Genomic DNA, 14088 nt, shown 5'->3' with positions numbered 1-14088 from the left:
GACAATGTGCTAAAAAAGTTATTCATGATAAAGAATAGAATTTATGTTCTAGCCAAGAATTTTTATAAAATTGCAGGATAAAATTGGAAGAAAAACATTATAAATGCCTCAAAATTACCTAAAGCAATTCGAATTTCTTTTTTTTAATTTTTTTAAATTGGAGTTCAATTTGCCAACATATAGCATAACACCCAGTCTGCATTGGTTTAAAAACCAGTATTGAAGACAGTGTCTATTTTATTCTTCCTTCCTCTTAGGTTTGGATTCTGGAAGAATTAAGTTTCTCTCTTAAAGTAGTGGTAGGTTTCCTTTTGTGGCTCTATCTATATTTAGATATCTAGCTCTATATAAATCTACAGGTATATACCTAAATATATATGCCTAGATATATACCTAGAAAGAAAAAAACCATCATTTTTTCTTTTATTTTTAAAAGATTTTATTTATTTGTTTGAGAGAGAGGGACAGCTTGAGAGAAGAAGAGAGAGCATGAGTAGGCGGAGGGGGAGAGAAAATAGGAGAAGCAGAATCCTTGCCTAGCAGGGAGCTTGATGCCGGGTTCTGTGTCAGGACCCTGAGATCATGACCTGAGCCAAAGGCAGATGCTTAACTGACTGAGCCGCCAGGGGCCCAGAAACATCATGTTTTCAATAATAAAAATAAGTAAAAAATACATGGTCATTAAATTAAATTTAGCAAATGCAGAAGAGTAGGGGAAAACAAACGGCCAAAATTATACCACCTAAGACAACTTCTGATTAATATTTTAGAGTGTTTTTATTTTTAATTTTTAAATTTTTATTATTTTTAAAGATTTTATTTACTTATTCATGAGAGACACACAGAGAGAGGGAGAGAGAGAACCAGGATCCATGCACAGAGCCCAATGTGAGACTCGATCCTGACCCTGGGCCCAAGGCAGACACTTAACTGCTGAGCCACCTAGGCATCCTTAGAGGTTTTTTTGTTTGTTTTTTTTTTAAGATTTTATTTATTTATTCATTAGAAACAGAGAAAGAGAGAGACAGAGAGAGACAGACAGACAGACACACACACACACACACACACACACAGGCAGAGGGAGAAGCAGGCTCCATGCAGGGAGCCCCATGTGGGACTCGATCCCGATCCCCGGTCTTCAGGATTACACCCTGGGCTGAAGGCGGAGCTAAACCGCTGAGCCACCCAGGCTGCCCCCTAGAGTTTTTAATAGCCTTTTATACTATAAGTTTAAAATGGTTTATTTTTAAAGATTTTATTTATTCATGAGAGACACACAGAGAGAGGCAGAGACGCAGGCAGAGGGAGAAGCAGGCTCCCCACGGGAAGCCCCATGCAGGGCTCCATCCTGGACCCTGAGATCATGTCCTGAGCCAAAGGCAGACGCTCAACCACTGAGCCACCCAGGTGTCCCTAAAAATGGTTTAAAAAATTGAAGTAACCATATGTATGAACAATTTTGAATCCTGCTGTTTTTCAAAGACCAGTTTAACCTTTATTATTTATTTAAGACTTATTTATTTCAGATTTAGAGAGTGTGTACACGAGTGGGAGGGGCGGAGGAAGAGAGAGAGAGAGAATCTCAAGCATATTCCTTGCTGAGCCCCAGGTAGGGCTCCAGCTCATAACTCTGAGATCACTACCAAGAGTTGGGCACTTAACCAACTGTACCACCTAGGCGCCCCAAAGATCAATTTAACCTTTAGCCATATAGCTAACTTGACCTTCAATGCTAGCAAATTTGCTATCTTCTATTTTATGGTATTAATTTTCTATTTCCATTGAACAATCATATTCTACTTGTATCTTTCACTGTAAATCATCTCAAGTCCTTACTAAAAGTGAAAGAGTTGGTCTTCTCAGGGGGCGCCCACACCCAGGTGTCCAGCAGCACTGGGGGGGTGTCTGCCCAAGCATCCAGCCCAGTGTGGGCTCATCTTGGTGTCTGCAGGAGATGGGGCCAGCAGGAAAGTGTGAGCCTGGTGTTGTCATCTTCACTGAAGCAGGAATTCCCAGGGGAACCTGTAAGGATGTGGGGATTGGGATGGGGAAGCAGAGTAGGTGTTGAGGACAATCAGGAGGTATCCTGGTGTACTGGAAGGCATATGGCCTTTGCAGTCCTCTACTGGCTGCGGGTTTGGGGCAAGTCACATCATCTCCCTGGGCTTCAGTTTCCCTGTTTGTGAAATGTGGCCAATAACACCTCCATTGCAAACTTGGTTTGAGGAGTCAACGAAATAACCCGTGAAGCGCCTATTATGCAGAACAGCTAAACCAAAACGGGCCACTTACTATAATTGCAGCTAGGAGATATGGTGGGTGGTGAAGCCAATAGTTTGAATGTGTGAAGGCCAACTAAAGGGGCTTTGGAACGTTTCCGAAAGAAAAGCAATTAAGACCACATCCCCCATACTCCACTTGAACAGGGGGACGTGAAGGTGACTGTCTCCCGGGAGAGTACAGAAGAAGCAGTGTCAGCAGAACGTGAAATTTAAAGCGAAACTGGCTGAGATGTCCAAGGCTTCCCTGGGCAGAGCACAAACTAGCAGAAAGGTAGAGGAGGAGGAGGAGGAGGAGGAGGAGGAGGAGGAGGAAGGGGCATTAGGAAGGAGGAGGAGGAGGAGGAGCAGCAGCAGGAGGAAGGGGCATTAGGAAGGAGGAGGACTTCTCTCGCACAGGGGACAGGGCAGCAGTCACTTGAATAGCGATTCTCTGCCCCCATCCCCAACCCTGAGCCCAGTCCTGCTCCTAACCCTCTCTTGGGGGACCTCCACAGCTGAGTGTCACCGCTCAAGGGTCCCCAGGGTCAGTCCTTCCCATCCATCACTCCCTTGATCCAGTCCAGGTAGTTGAGCACTTTGGTGTAGAAGCCATAGCCCTTGCCACACCCGATGCCCCAGGAGACGATGCCCGTGGCCACCCAGTGATGGGCACGCTCATCCCATACCACATAGACGCCGCCACTGTCCCCCTGGCAGACGCTCTGCTGCCTCATCTTATCCCCAGCGCAGAACATGTTGGCAGAAAACACCTCGGATCTCTGCTTGTCTTGGAGCCAGGCCTGGCAGGCGGCTCGCGGGGCGACGGGCAGCCTCGAGTACTTGAGCTCAGTGGTTAACCAGCCCAGGTCCACGCCGAAGCCGCTGACGTAGCCCCACACGCCGCTGCGGTAGAGGGCCTCGCGCTCGGGCAGGCAGACGGGGAGCAGGCTGGGCCCGAGCGGCACGCGGCGCTGGAGCTCCAGGAGCGCCAGGTCCCCGTCGAAGTTGCGGGACTCGTGCTGGCGGTAGTCCGGGTGCACCACCACTCGGCGCACCGGGTGGCTCCCCCGCCGCAGCATCTCGTCGATGCTCGTGTGGCCCAGGAACACATGCACGCTGCGGTTCTTCCCGAGGAGGACGCCGTCCTTGGGATGGATGGTGTGGGCGGCAGTGAGGATCCACCTGTCTCCCAGCAGGGCCCCGCCCCCTCGGCCGTAGATGCTGGTGAACGCTTGCCAGGGGAAGTTCCCCAACTTGGCTCTGGAGGAACCGGCGGCCTCCTGGCTCTGGGCGATGGGGGCCACGGGCCGGCCACAGACTGGGAGAGAGGAGAGAGGTACAGGTGACGACAGCAGCTGCAGCAAGACGCATTTGTTAAAGACCTGCTTCTGTGAAGTGCTCCGTCTCCCGCCTCCTCAAACATTTTCTTTTTCAAAAAGAATCACTCTTATTTATTTGACCTTCATACTGGGATTTAGAAAAAATTTAATTCCAGCGTCATTAACACACAGCGTTCTTGTATTAGTTTCAGGTGTGCAATATATAGTGATCCGACACATTACTCCGTGCCCATCGCGGTAAGTGTACCCTTGATCCCCTTCATCTATTTCCCCCGCCCCTCAGACATTTGAAAGCCAGTTCTTTAGACTGTGGGCAGGGCCATCCTGAGCAAAATTATGCAGCAAGCAGTTTGTCCTTAGTGCCTGCTGCCTCTGTTTTTTTGTGTCGTTCCTTCATGATTGACATCTTCCACCATCACCTGCCCTCCAACCCACTCCCAAAACACTGCACCAGCCTGGCCTGACAGCTTTCTGAGGGTCAGGAGCAGGATCTGAGGTTTATTCAGATTGGGTTAGAAGGGCAATGCTTTGACTCAAAAAAAAAAAAAATACAAAAGGATTTCAGAAACAGTGAACTTGAACCCTGTATACTGCTGGTGGGAATGTAAAAGGATGCAGCCCCATTGGAAAATAGCCTGGCAAGTCCTCACAAAGTTAAACACACAGGTGTGAAGTGACCTAACAATTCCCCTCCTAGGGATATGCCCAACAGAATAGAAAATGTTCACACAGACACTCACTCGTACATGAATGCTCATAGTGGCAGTATGCAGAAGGCAAAAAGTGGAAACAACCCACATGTCCTTTAACTGATGAACGGATGAACAAAAGGTGGGATATCCATGGAAAGGAATGGAATCCTGACACTTGCTACAGCATGGATGAACCTTGAAAAAATGAAAGAAGCCAGACACAAAAGGCCGCATGCACACTGTATCATTCCCTTTATAGAAAATGTTAAGAACGGGCAAATCATAGAGTCAGAGAATAGACTTATGGTTGCCATGGGTGGGGGAGGGGAGAGTCGGAGGAGGTACTGGGTTTCTTTTTGGGATGATGGGAATGTTCTGGAATTAGTGGTAATGGTGGCACAACATTGTGAATGTACTAAAAATTACTGTATGGTACACGTTAAAATGGTTAAGACGGTGAACTTTATGTTACATAAGTTTTATCTTAATAAGTCTTAAAAACATGGTGGACTTTCTGGCACTGTGGCATGGAGGTAGAGAGATATTTTGGGGATAGAGAGCCTGTCTGTATATCTTTATTTATTTTTTTAAAGAATGAAATTAAAAAAATTTTTATTTATTTATGATAGTCACACAGAGAGAGAGAGAGAGAGAGAGAGGCAGAGACGCAGGCAGAGGGAGAAGCAGGCTCCATGCACCGGGAGCCCGACGTGGGATTCGATCCCGGGTCTCCAGGATCGCGCCCTGGGCCAAAGGCAGGCGCCAAACCGCTGCACCACCCAGAGATCCCCTGTCTGTATATCCTTAAAGTGGACCATCCCAAGAGAGGGATTTTTCTTATTTCCACTCTTCTGACCCTCTTCTCCCTTAGGGTCTCCTCTGATGGACTTCCTCTATGCATTTACTTTCTCAGCTAATCTTTTGATCCTGAATAAGGAACAAGATTCTTGCCTCCCCTTTTCTGGGCCTCCTTGGCTCCCCTCTTCTGCACCTTCTGCCTTTCTCTCTCCCTCTCTACTCTAAGGCTTTCCTTTACCTCCCTGTGTCCCACTCCCATGGGCCCCATGCACAGCTGAGTTTTCTTTGGTAAGTGGCCACAGGGTTGGCCCTGGGAGATCACTACTCACCAGGGACACAGTGAGGAAGCTCCTTCCTATCCTGTGTCTCCTTCCAGGGATTCTGGCGTGTGCAGTTGAGTGTCCCTGAGGAATGAAACGAGAGGAGAGAGAAAAACAGATTCAGAATTGGGAGGTGGGCATGGTGGGGTGTCCAGAGCACCTCAGGGCTCTTGGTGGGAGTGAGGAGAATAGGAGCCGGTTCCCCAGCAGGTGGGGACTCACCTGCTGGCACTGCCTGATAATAGGGCTCCCGGCAGCAGTGGTTCTGGATCTTGAGGGGGTCTGGATCTCCACGTGTGCTAATGGCCTTAGAGGCCCCACTAGCCTGGCTGATGGGCCGACGACTATGGTTCACATCTGTAGGAAACCAGTGGTCAGGAGGACCTAGAACAGGCAATCCAGGGGCTGATTCTGGTCCATGGCCATGTTTAGTTTCACTTGCACAGTCTTTTATTTAGAATATTTGAACTTTTTTCACTGATCAGGTTGTCAACGATAAAAAATGATTTAAAGAATTGAAAATAACTGTGATAAATTGGGTATGAGGAAAAAGGCATTTTCATACATGGCTAGTCAGTATGTATTAGCAAAACCTCTTTGGAGGGAAGTTTAGCAATGTCAAAATTTAAATTGCAAATGCTATTTCACCCAACATTTCATTTCTAAGAATTTACCCTTATACTAAAGATATATAGGCACAGCAGTACTGTTTGTGGCAGCAACATATCAGCGGGGGACTGGTTAAGTGCATTATGTACATCACTCAAAGGAATACTATATGCTTATTAAAAAGAATTAGGCAATGCTAATTACATATATATGGGTTGATCCTTGAGACATATTATTGAGAGAAATGCTAAATTTAAGGTATTATATTATGCACCCCCCACCTCTGCAACAATATATATATTTGAATGACATAGAATGTCTTTGGAAGGATACCAAGAAGTGGACAACAGAGTTGTTTCTGAACAGGGTAACCAGGGACTAGGGGCCAGAGATCAGAGGAGGACTTACTTCTTAAACACAATTACCATTTTATATTATTTTTATGTACCATGTCTTTTTAAAAAATTATCATGTGCATACATATCTCTAAAAAATCTGAGTTACCACTTGAAAATCTAGCATTTCACTCAAAAATCTGGACTTTTGGCTTCTCTGGAAAGAGGAAATGATCTACAAGCATTCGGCCTATAAATCTGCATGGAAACACCTGCTGGAACTGTGAGGTGGCAGTCCTTTTAATTGGGCTGCTCACCAGCAGGGGCACAGCTGGGTCACTCAAGCTTCCACTTGTCACTTTAGGAGATTAGGGGCCATGGCCATGGGCACAGGCTGCACCCCCAGGATGGACACTCACCCATAGGTGTAGACACCTCTACAGCTTGGTAGAGGGCCAGGAAGCCCTTGTGGAGGCCAGTGGTTCTGTCCCGAGAGGAGGCCGGGGCCCGGAAAGTCAGCCGCAATCGGTTTCCTGGGGAAACAAACTCCCTCTGACCAGGGGGGCTGCCCAGCGAGGAGCCCTGTTGCCCACAGAACCGACTTGGATCCATCCCACTGGCTGTGATCTGAAAGGGGAGGTGGGCAGGCAGATGTGAGGTGAATCTACATCACAGGGTCACATCCTGGGTGTGTGGACTCTAGAAGGCCTGCACACCTCTGGGGCTCAGAAGCTGTCCCTTAGGGAGCTTTCAAGTAGCTTCTTGTTCCATGACTGACTGCCAGCTTTCTTTCATCCATGACCAGATACCTAAAATATTTCTTTAGCCTACCATAATTATCTCTAAAGCCCACTGTAGTTCCCAGGAAGCTCCTTGGGAATCCCAGGGTTCCTCCAGTGTCCACTGTATTATAAATTCTAAGAAGGCAGGAACCACATCTACTTTGCTCACCATTGACTCCCTGATGCTCCAAATGGTACATATAGCACCACAGCCTTAAAGCAACAAATATGTGGATGTAAGTCCTTCCCACCCTGCCTCCTCCACCGCCATCACCTTCCTCTTGTCCGAATAAATTCCTATGGCCAATATCTGTGAAGCAATAAGACTCTCTGCGAAGACTGAGCCCCCCAGGTTCCTAATCTTTCCTGCTCTCTTCTTTCGGAATGTTCCTCCCCTTACCCCATAAACTATAAATGAACCCCCCTTCCCAAGGTGTGAAATCTACAGACACAAAAGGTACAGAGTATGCACTCCAGCTATTGTTGCTTTAGTATGTTCTTTAAGCAGGTTATCTCTGCTTCTGTTCCTTCTGACTGCCTCACCCCTGCTCAAATCCCTTCCTGTGCATTCCCCAACCCAAGGAAGGGCACCTTTGAAGGAGTTCCCATGGCCTGCTTCATGCCTAATCTCTGTTCTGGGCACACAGTTCATTGGTCAGCTCACTGGATTTCTGACCTTCATATTGACCCAGATACGTTGGGTTCTTGCTAGCACTTTGTTCTCTCATTCTCCTCAAATCCCAAATTCCTTTAGGGCTCCCTCCAGCCCATCTCTCCATGATCACAGTAACTGAATGAAAGTTGACACAAAGAAAAGTTTTCAATCACCTGAAATGTCTTGCTTGGGCATGTCCCAGTACTTTTCCTTCCTCAGGGTGTCAACACTTTAATGTCCTTATTTAACAGACCTGCCTCTTGGGGACCCTAGGAGACTGTCCTTTATTAATATACTTGGTTGTTAAATGATCCAGTTTTCTTTTTACCTTTCCTCATGGGTTGTTGGCTAGCTAAAATGACTTAGGAGTCTAACTAGCAAAGTAGAATGAATACCCGACTGAGAGTCTTCAGACCTGTGTTAAATTCCCAACTTTACCTCACCTCCCTGTATGACATGGGAGCTTTCTTAACCATCCCAACTCTTGGTTTCCTCCTATAAAATAGTCTGTGAGGCGTCTTCTAGCCAGGACAACATCATGCCCTATGACACTCTCATGTCTGCGTGAAGAGCGGTGGTGAGGATGACAGTAAACACCCACTCAGGCCAAATTCACTCAGTTGGGTGTTCTACAGAAGCTTGGATTTCATTCATTCTTTCATTTGTTCCTTCAACAGTTATTGATTATGTGCTGTGTGTGAGACACTGGGCTAGGTGCTGGGGATACAGAGAGGAAGGACACACAGTTCTGCTACTCAGGAGCCCATGGGCTGGCTGAGCATACCCTACAAATTAAAAACTGACCTAGACTACAGGGCATTAAATTCTGCACTTGCAGTGTCTGTGTGATTTGGTCTGGAAGCAGAGAGGAGGGAAGAATCCTCTTCCTGAGCTTGAACTCCCTCAATGATAGGGAAGTCGGGCCAAGATTGAAATTGCCCATGACTGACAATAGCAGAGCTCATGGTAGGCGCTCAAGAGACATGGGCTAATTAAATAAAGGACAGTCACAATTTCCAGTAAAATCTGAAGCAGTAAACACATGCATTTATCTCCTTTCCCACCTTAAATCCCACCAACATGACAGCAAAGCGATAAAATGGTGTACATGATCAAGGGCAAGAAAGTGAGACGACGTGACAGCAGATGAGGGATATCAACGTTTTGGAATATGGGATGGAGATGGACAAATGGAAATGAGTCTGCAAAGGTGGGAGCCAAATAAAACAAGCAGGTTCTCACAATAGGACCCAGACAAATTTCAGAAATTGGAGTAACCAGGAACACCCAAGGATGAGGATGAAGGAAGGGCTGACCTACTTGGGGAGACCTCAGAAATCTAGGTCCCTTTGCCCACCCTGTGCGTTCAGACAATTCCCTCTGGCTCACCCTGGCAGAAGATCTGAGCATTAGCCAGACACCCTGGACTAGGGGCCCCTCCTGCCCCTGCACACTCAACAGAGGAGATGAAGACCAGTACCAAAAACAGAGGGATTAGGTGAAAGTCTACATATCAAACAGTGAGATTCCCTCCTCTGCTTGTTTACCAGAATGTTGGCAACCCTGAGCAGAAAACCAGAGGATTCTTTTTTTAAATAAATTTTTAAAGATTTTATTTATTTATTTATTCATGAGAGAGAGAGAGAGAGAGAGAGAGAGAGGCAGAGACACAGGCAGAGGGAGAAGCAGGCTCCATGCAGGGAACCTGATGTGGGACTCGATCCCCGGTCTCCAGGATCAGGCCCTGGGCTGAAGGCAGGTGCTAAACCGCTGAACCATCCAGGAATTCCAAAAACCAGAGGATTCTAATCTGAGATTGGCTGTCCCTAAAGAAAATACTTCCACAAGCTAATATTTGGGAGGTCCCCAACAGCACAAATAGGTCAGCTTGTTGACATTTCTATTTTCAAACCCGTCACTTCACAGATTTTAGTTATCCACATGGAGCATCCAGTGCCATTTAAATATTTCACTCTTAAATGTGAATGAACTACCAAAGATTCTCAGACATTGTAGGAAAGTTTCTAATATGATAAGCAGAGATCAAAACAAATGAACAATAATGGGGTAGAGATAATAGAAGGAATAGAAGGAAACATTTAAAAACAATCCGTGTAGAGGGAAAGGAGTAGATATTGCCTCTATGAAACAAGAACAATCTTCTATAAAAAGATACGTTTAGAAGATAAAATCGAGCTTTTAGACATGAAAAAATGTTAGCAGAAAAAAAATTAACAAAAAGTTAATATTTAAGGGGCACCTGGGTGGCTCAGTCAGTTAAGTGTCTGCCTTTGGCTCAGGTCATTATCCCAGGGTTCTGGGATGGAGGCTCGCATCAGGCTCCCTGCTCAGCAAGGTGTCTGGTTTTCCCTCTCCCTTTGCTGCTCCTTCTGCTTGTGCTCACCCTCTCTCAAATAAATAGATAAAATCTTTTTTAAAAGTTGGTATTTAAAATGAGGAAATCTCTCAGAAGGTGGAACAAAAAGATGGAAAACAGAACAGAATGGATGAACAAAACTGGAGAATCAGTCCAGAGTTTACAACATCTAAATTGTAGGAGATCCAGAAAGAGAAAATAAAGAAATCAGACATCTGGAACTTATTTAAAAAATAATACAAGAGCGGCGTGTGGGAAAATGAGTGAAATAGGTGATAGGGATTAAGGCATGCACTTGTCATGATAAGCCCCGGGTGATGTGTGGAAGTGTTGAATCACTGTATCCTACACCTGAAACTAATATTACACTGTATGTTAGCTAACTGAAATTTAAATAAAAACTTAAAAAAATGAGGAGAAGAAAAGTACAACATAAGGAATATAATCAATAATATAATAACATTATATGCTGACAGATGGTGACTACACTCATCAGAGTAAGCGCTGAGCAATGTATAGAACTATATTTTCTTTTTTTTTTTTTTAATTTTTTTTTAATTTTTTTATTTACTTATGATAGTCACACAGAGAGACACAGGCAGAGGGAGAAGCAGGCTCCATGCACCGGGAGCCCGACGTGGGACTCGATCCGGGTCTCCAGGATCGCGCCCTGGGCCAAAGGCAGGCGCCAAACCGCTGCGCCACCCAGGGATCCCTAGAACTATATTTTCAATGTTGCACAATTGAAACTAAGATAACATTGTCAACTACACATCAGTAAAATAAAAGTAAAAATAAAAATAAACATAGTCCCAGAAGGCTAAAAAAAAAAAAAAATACAAGAGCTTTCCTGGAATTGAAGGACTAGATTTAAAACTCTTGGTTGGGGTGCCTGGGTGGCTCAGTAGGTTAAGGATCCTACTCTTGGTCTCGCCTCAGGTCATGGTCCTGTCGTTGTGAGATCATCAAGCCCCACATCAGGCTCTGTGTCAGTGTGGAGTCCGCTTCAGATTCTCTCTCCCTCTCACTCCCTCTCTCTCTTTAGTAAATTAATAAAATCTTAAAAAAAAGAGTCTTGGGGCACCTGGGTAGCTCGGTGGTTGAGCGTCTGCCTTCAGCTCAGGTCGTGATCCTGGGATCCTGGGATCCTGGGATCGAGTCCCACATGGGGTTCCCTGCAGAGAACCTGCTTCTCTCTCTGCCTGTGTCTCTGCCTCTCTCTGTGTGTCTCTCAGGAATAAATAAATAAAATCTTTTTTAAAATTAAAAAAATTTAAAGAGTCTTTAGATTAAAAAACCCTGTTCAATGAATACAAAAGACTTGCATCAAGGCACATCAGAATGAAAATTTAGAATACTGCCAGTAAAGATGGAAAATGTTCCAAAAGTTCTAGAGAGAAAAAACTAAGGTTGGGAAATCATACTTGTACCAGATTTAACATTAGAGCATGCAGACTGTATCATCAAAATTCTGAGAGAAATTGTTTGTAACCCAGATCAACTATTCATCAACTGTGAGAGTAGAACTAAGATATTTGTGGATATGTAAGATCCTTTGTCATTTATTCTCTCATACCTTTTCTGAAGGAGAATGTGCGCCTCCAAAATGAGGAAATAAACAAGAAAAGAAAATGATATGGGGTTTAGTTCCAGCACAGGTTAGGTAAAGGAAATGCCCAGAAGGAGAGAGAAGGGACTCCCAAACGCGCAAGGCTCTAGAGAGCAAGGAACTCAGATGGAGGACATAAAGCATCAAGGGATCTCCAGGTGGGATGTCACCAATGCAGAGGATGAAGAGATTGAGATATGAAGTTGATTATGTCCAGAGGCTAAGAGTTTGGGGGAGCTTAGATAACTGATAGAACTAAGCAAACTACAAATCAAAACAAAAACAGAAAACCCAAAAAAACTCCATGTGATTACTGACTCCTGGGAGAAAGCCAGAGAGGCAAGGACATATAATTACTGTACACCATGTGCTCAGAGGGAATATTTTAAAGTCATGATAATGTCAATAACTAGAAATGCTAATAATGGTAGATTGGGAAGATGGGGTGGGGAAATGTGTTGCAGGTCTAGGAGAGGTAAAGCGAGTCCTCTTCTATAGTTGGAAATTAAGTGATCATATGAAAAAACAATAACATAATAAGCGTGCTCTTTATGCCTGTGAAAGTCAATGCCAGATGGAGCAGCTACGTGAACTGCCTCTGCCCCTGGGAGAGGCACTGATTCTGGGAAGAAGGCTGGAGACTGCTGTTTGCATTATAAGCCTTGTATCCTCATTTTTTACAAGAACTTTGTGCAGGAATGATTTTGATACAAATGAAATTTAACCCAAAAGGTAATGTAAAGCGATGTTTTTAAAGTGTCCATATCCTGGGATGCCTGGGTGGCTCCGTGGTTGAGCATCCTTTGGCTCAGGTCATGATCCTGAGGTCCTGGGATCTAGTCCCACATGGGGCTCCCCACGGGGAGCCTGCTTCTCCCACTGCCTGTGTCTCTGCCTCTCTCCCTTGTCTCTCATGAATAAATAAATAAAATTCTTTTAAAAAAATAAAATAAAGTGTCCTTATCCGGCCACTTGAACAGTCACCTCATCTTTCGTTATTATTTAGAACCAGCTTCCTGATCTGATAGAGCCTGTACTCCACAAATAGTTGGTGGATCTTTACTGACTGAAGTTTGAGTCCCTGCTCTTTGACTCCAGGATTTTGCAGTATTTGTATGTGTTCCTTTGTACGACTTCCAAAGGCAGGGCCTGCCCCGCCGCCCTCTCTTGCTCTGTGGGCCCCAGATGGTTAGCAGGGGCAGGGCCTCTGGTGGAAGGCTGCGCCCTTGGGCAGACCCTGGCCTCCCTGGGTCTGACTTGGGCTCTTCATTCATCCTTTGCCATTCAAGGCACAGCCATGTCCCCCTGCCTCTGGGCTCCGGGCCAGAGGCTTCCTCCCCAGAGTTCCCTTCAGGACCCCCACCGCAGCTCACTGTGACTGAGTCCTGCTCACAGTCTTGGGATGGCTCCAGGTCGAAGTCCTGGAAGACAAGCCTCACAGCAAAGCCGTCCGGAGCCTCGATGTCAGTGGAGCTCTCTTGGCCTTTGCGATATGGCTCTGGATACCCGGGGGATGTCAGCTGCTGGGGCAGCTGCTGGGCCAAGAGCACGGAGCCCTGCGTGGGGCAAGCCTGGAAGACTCCCCAGAGGAGTAGCCACCACCTGTGAGTGAGTGAGAGCAAGATGTGGTCACACAGCTATGGCCTGAGGCCTGTGGAAATATGAAGAGCAGGGGCAGGGGAAACTAAGAGATTGAGAGGGCCAGCAAAGGCATTGGCAGCTGTGGCATGAGCCCCGGAGGCCTGGGCACCTGCTGGCTCCTCCTGCGGTGCCCCTCCTCACCCCGATTCCTTCAGCCTTCTAGCCAGCGTGAGCTCCGACTGCGAGTTTTCCACCTCTGCTCGCGTCCCTGGACAGTCTCAATCAAAGTAGCAGGCTGCTTTCTGCTTAGGCAAGTCCCAATCCCACCCTGGGACCTGGGGGAGCAAAGGTGGTAGGAGGGGGGACATTTGAATGCGTTGAATACTTCCTGGCTCGCAGGTCATGGAGCCTGACCAACTCCAGGGAAGCCTTCTGGAGGCTACAGGCAACTCTCCAATTCCCGGGGCAGTAACTGGCTCTGTGTGTGTGTGTGTGTGTGTGTGTGTGTGCACGTCCCTGGGCCCCCCTTCCCCTCTCCCCGCCAGCCTCTCCTCCAGGCCTTTCTGTGTGCGCACTCACATCTTGCCCGGGCAGCCTGTGGACTGGGGGCTTCTCCAGAGGTCATTTCCCAGCTGTGAAACCAGGCATCTGGAACTGGACATCTGGGACCAGGACGCCAGGGAACAGGAGGTGGGGCTGGGGAAGGCCCTGTGTGGGAGGAGGGAGAAG

At 46.5% G+C, this 14088-nt stretch overlaps 1 protein-coding gene across 6 annotated transcripts; it reads right to left on the bottom strand.

The window, feature by feature from the left end:
- Nucleotides 1-1239: 1239 nt before the first annotated feature.
- C1RL (complement C1r subcomponent like) lies at nucleotides 1240-14088 on the bottom strand. 6 transcript variants are annotated; one of them, XM_035707361.2, is made up of 6 exons: nucleotides 13939-14088; nucleotides 13142-13380; nucleotides 6775-6888; nucleotides 5634-5795; nucleotides 5421-5495; nucleotides 1240-3579 (listed from the first exon to the last, which is right to left on the bottom strand). In XM_035707361.2, the coding sequence occupies exons 1-6, from the start codon at nucleotides 14019-14021 to the stop codon at nucleotides 2807-2809; spliced, it is 1446 nt and encodes a 481-aa protein (XP_035563254.1). In that variant the 5' UTR covers nucleotides 14022-14088; the 3' UTR covers nucleotides 1240-2806. The 6 variants fall into 6 exon arrangements, with proteins under 6 accessions (XP_035563254.1, XP_035563255.1, XP_025327756.1 ...); XM_035707362.2 differs by having other exon boundaries at nucleotides 5634-5768; XM_025471971.3 differs by having other exon boundaries at nucleotides 6775-6982; nucleotides 13152-13380.

The sequence above is a fragment of the Canis lupus genome, chromosome 27, assembly GCF_003254725.2.
Source record: "Canis lupus dingo isolate Sandy chromosome 27, ASM325472v2, whole genome shotgun sequence".
NCBI lineage: Eukaryota > Metazoa > Chordata > Mammalia > Carnivora > Canidae > Canis > Canis lupus.
The sequence above is the reverse complement of the archived record's forward strand: the minus strand, read 5'-3'. Positions and strand labels throughout refer to the sequence as shown.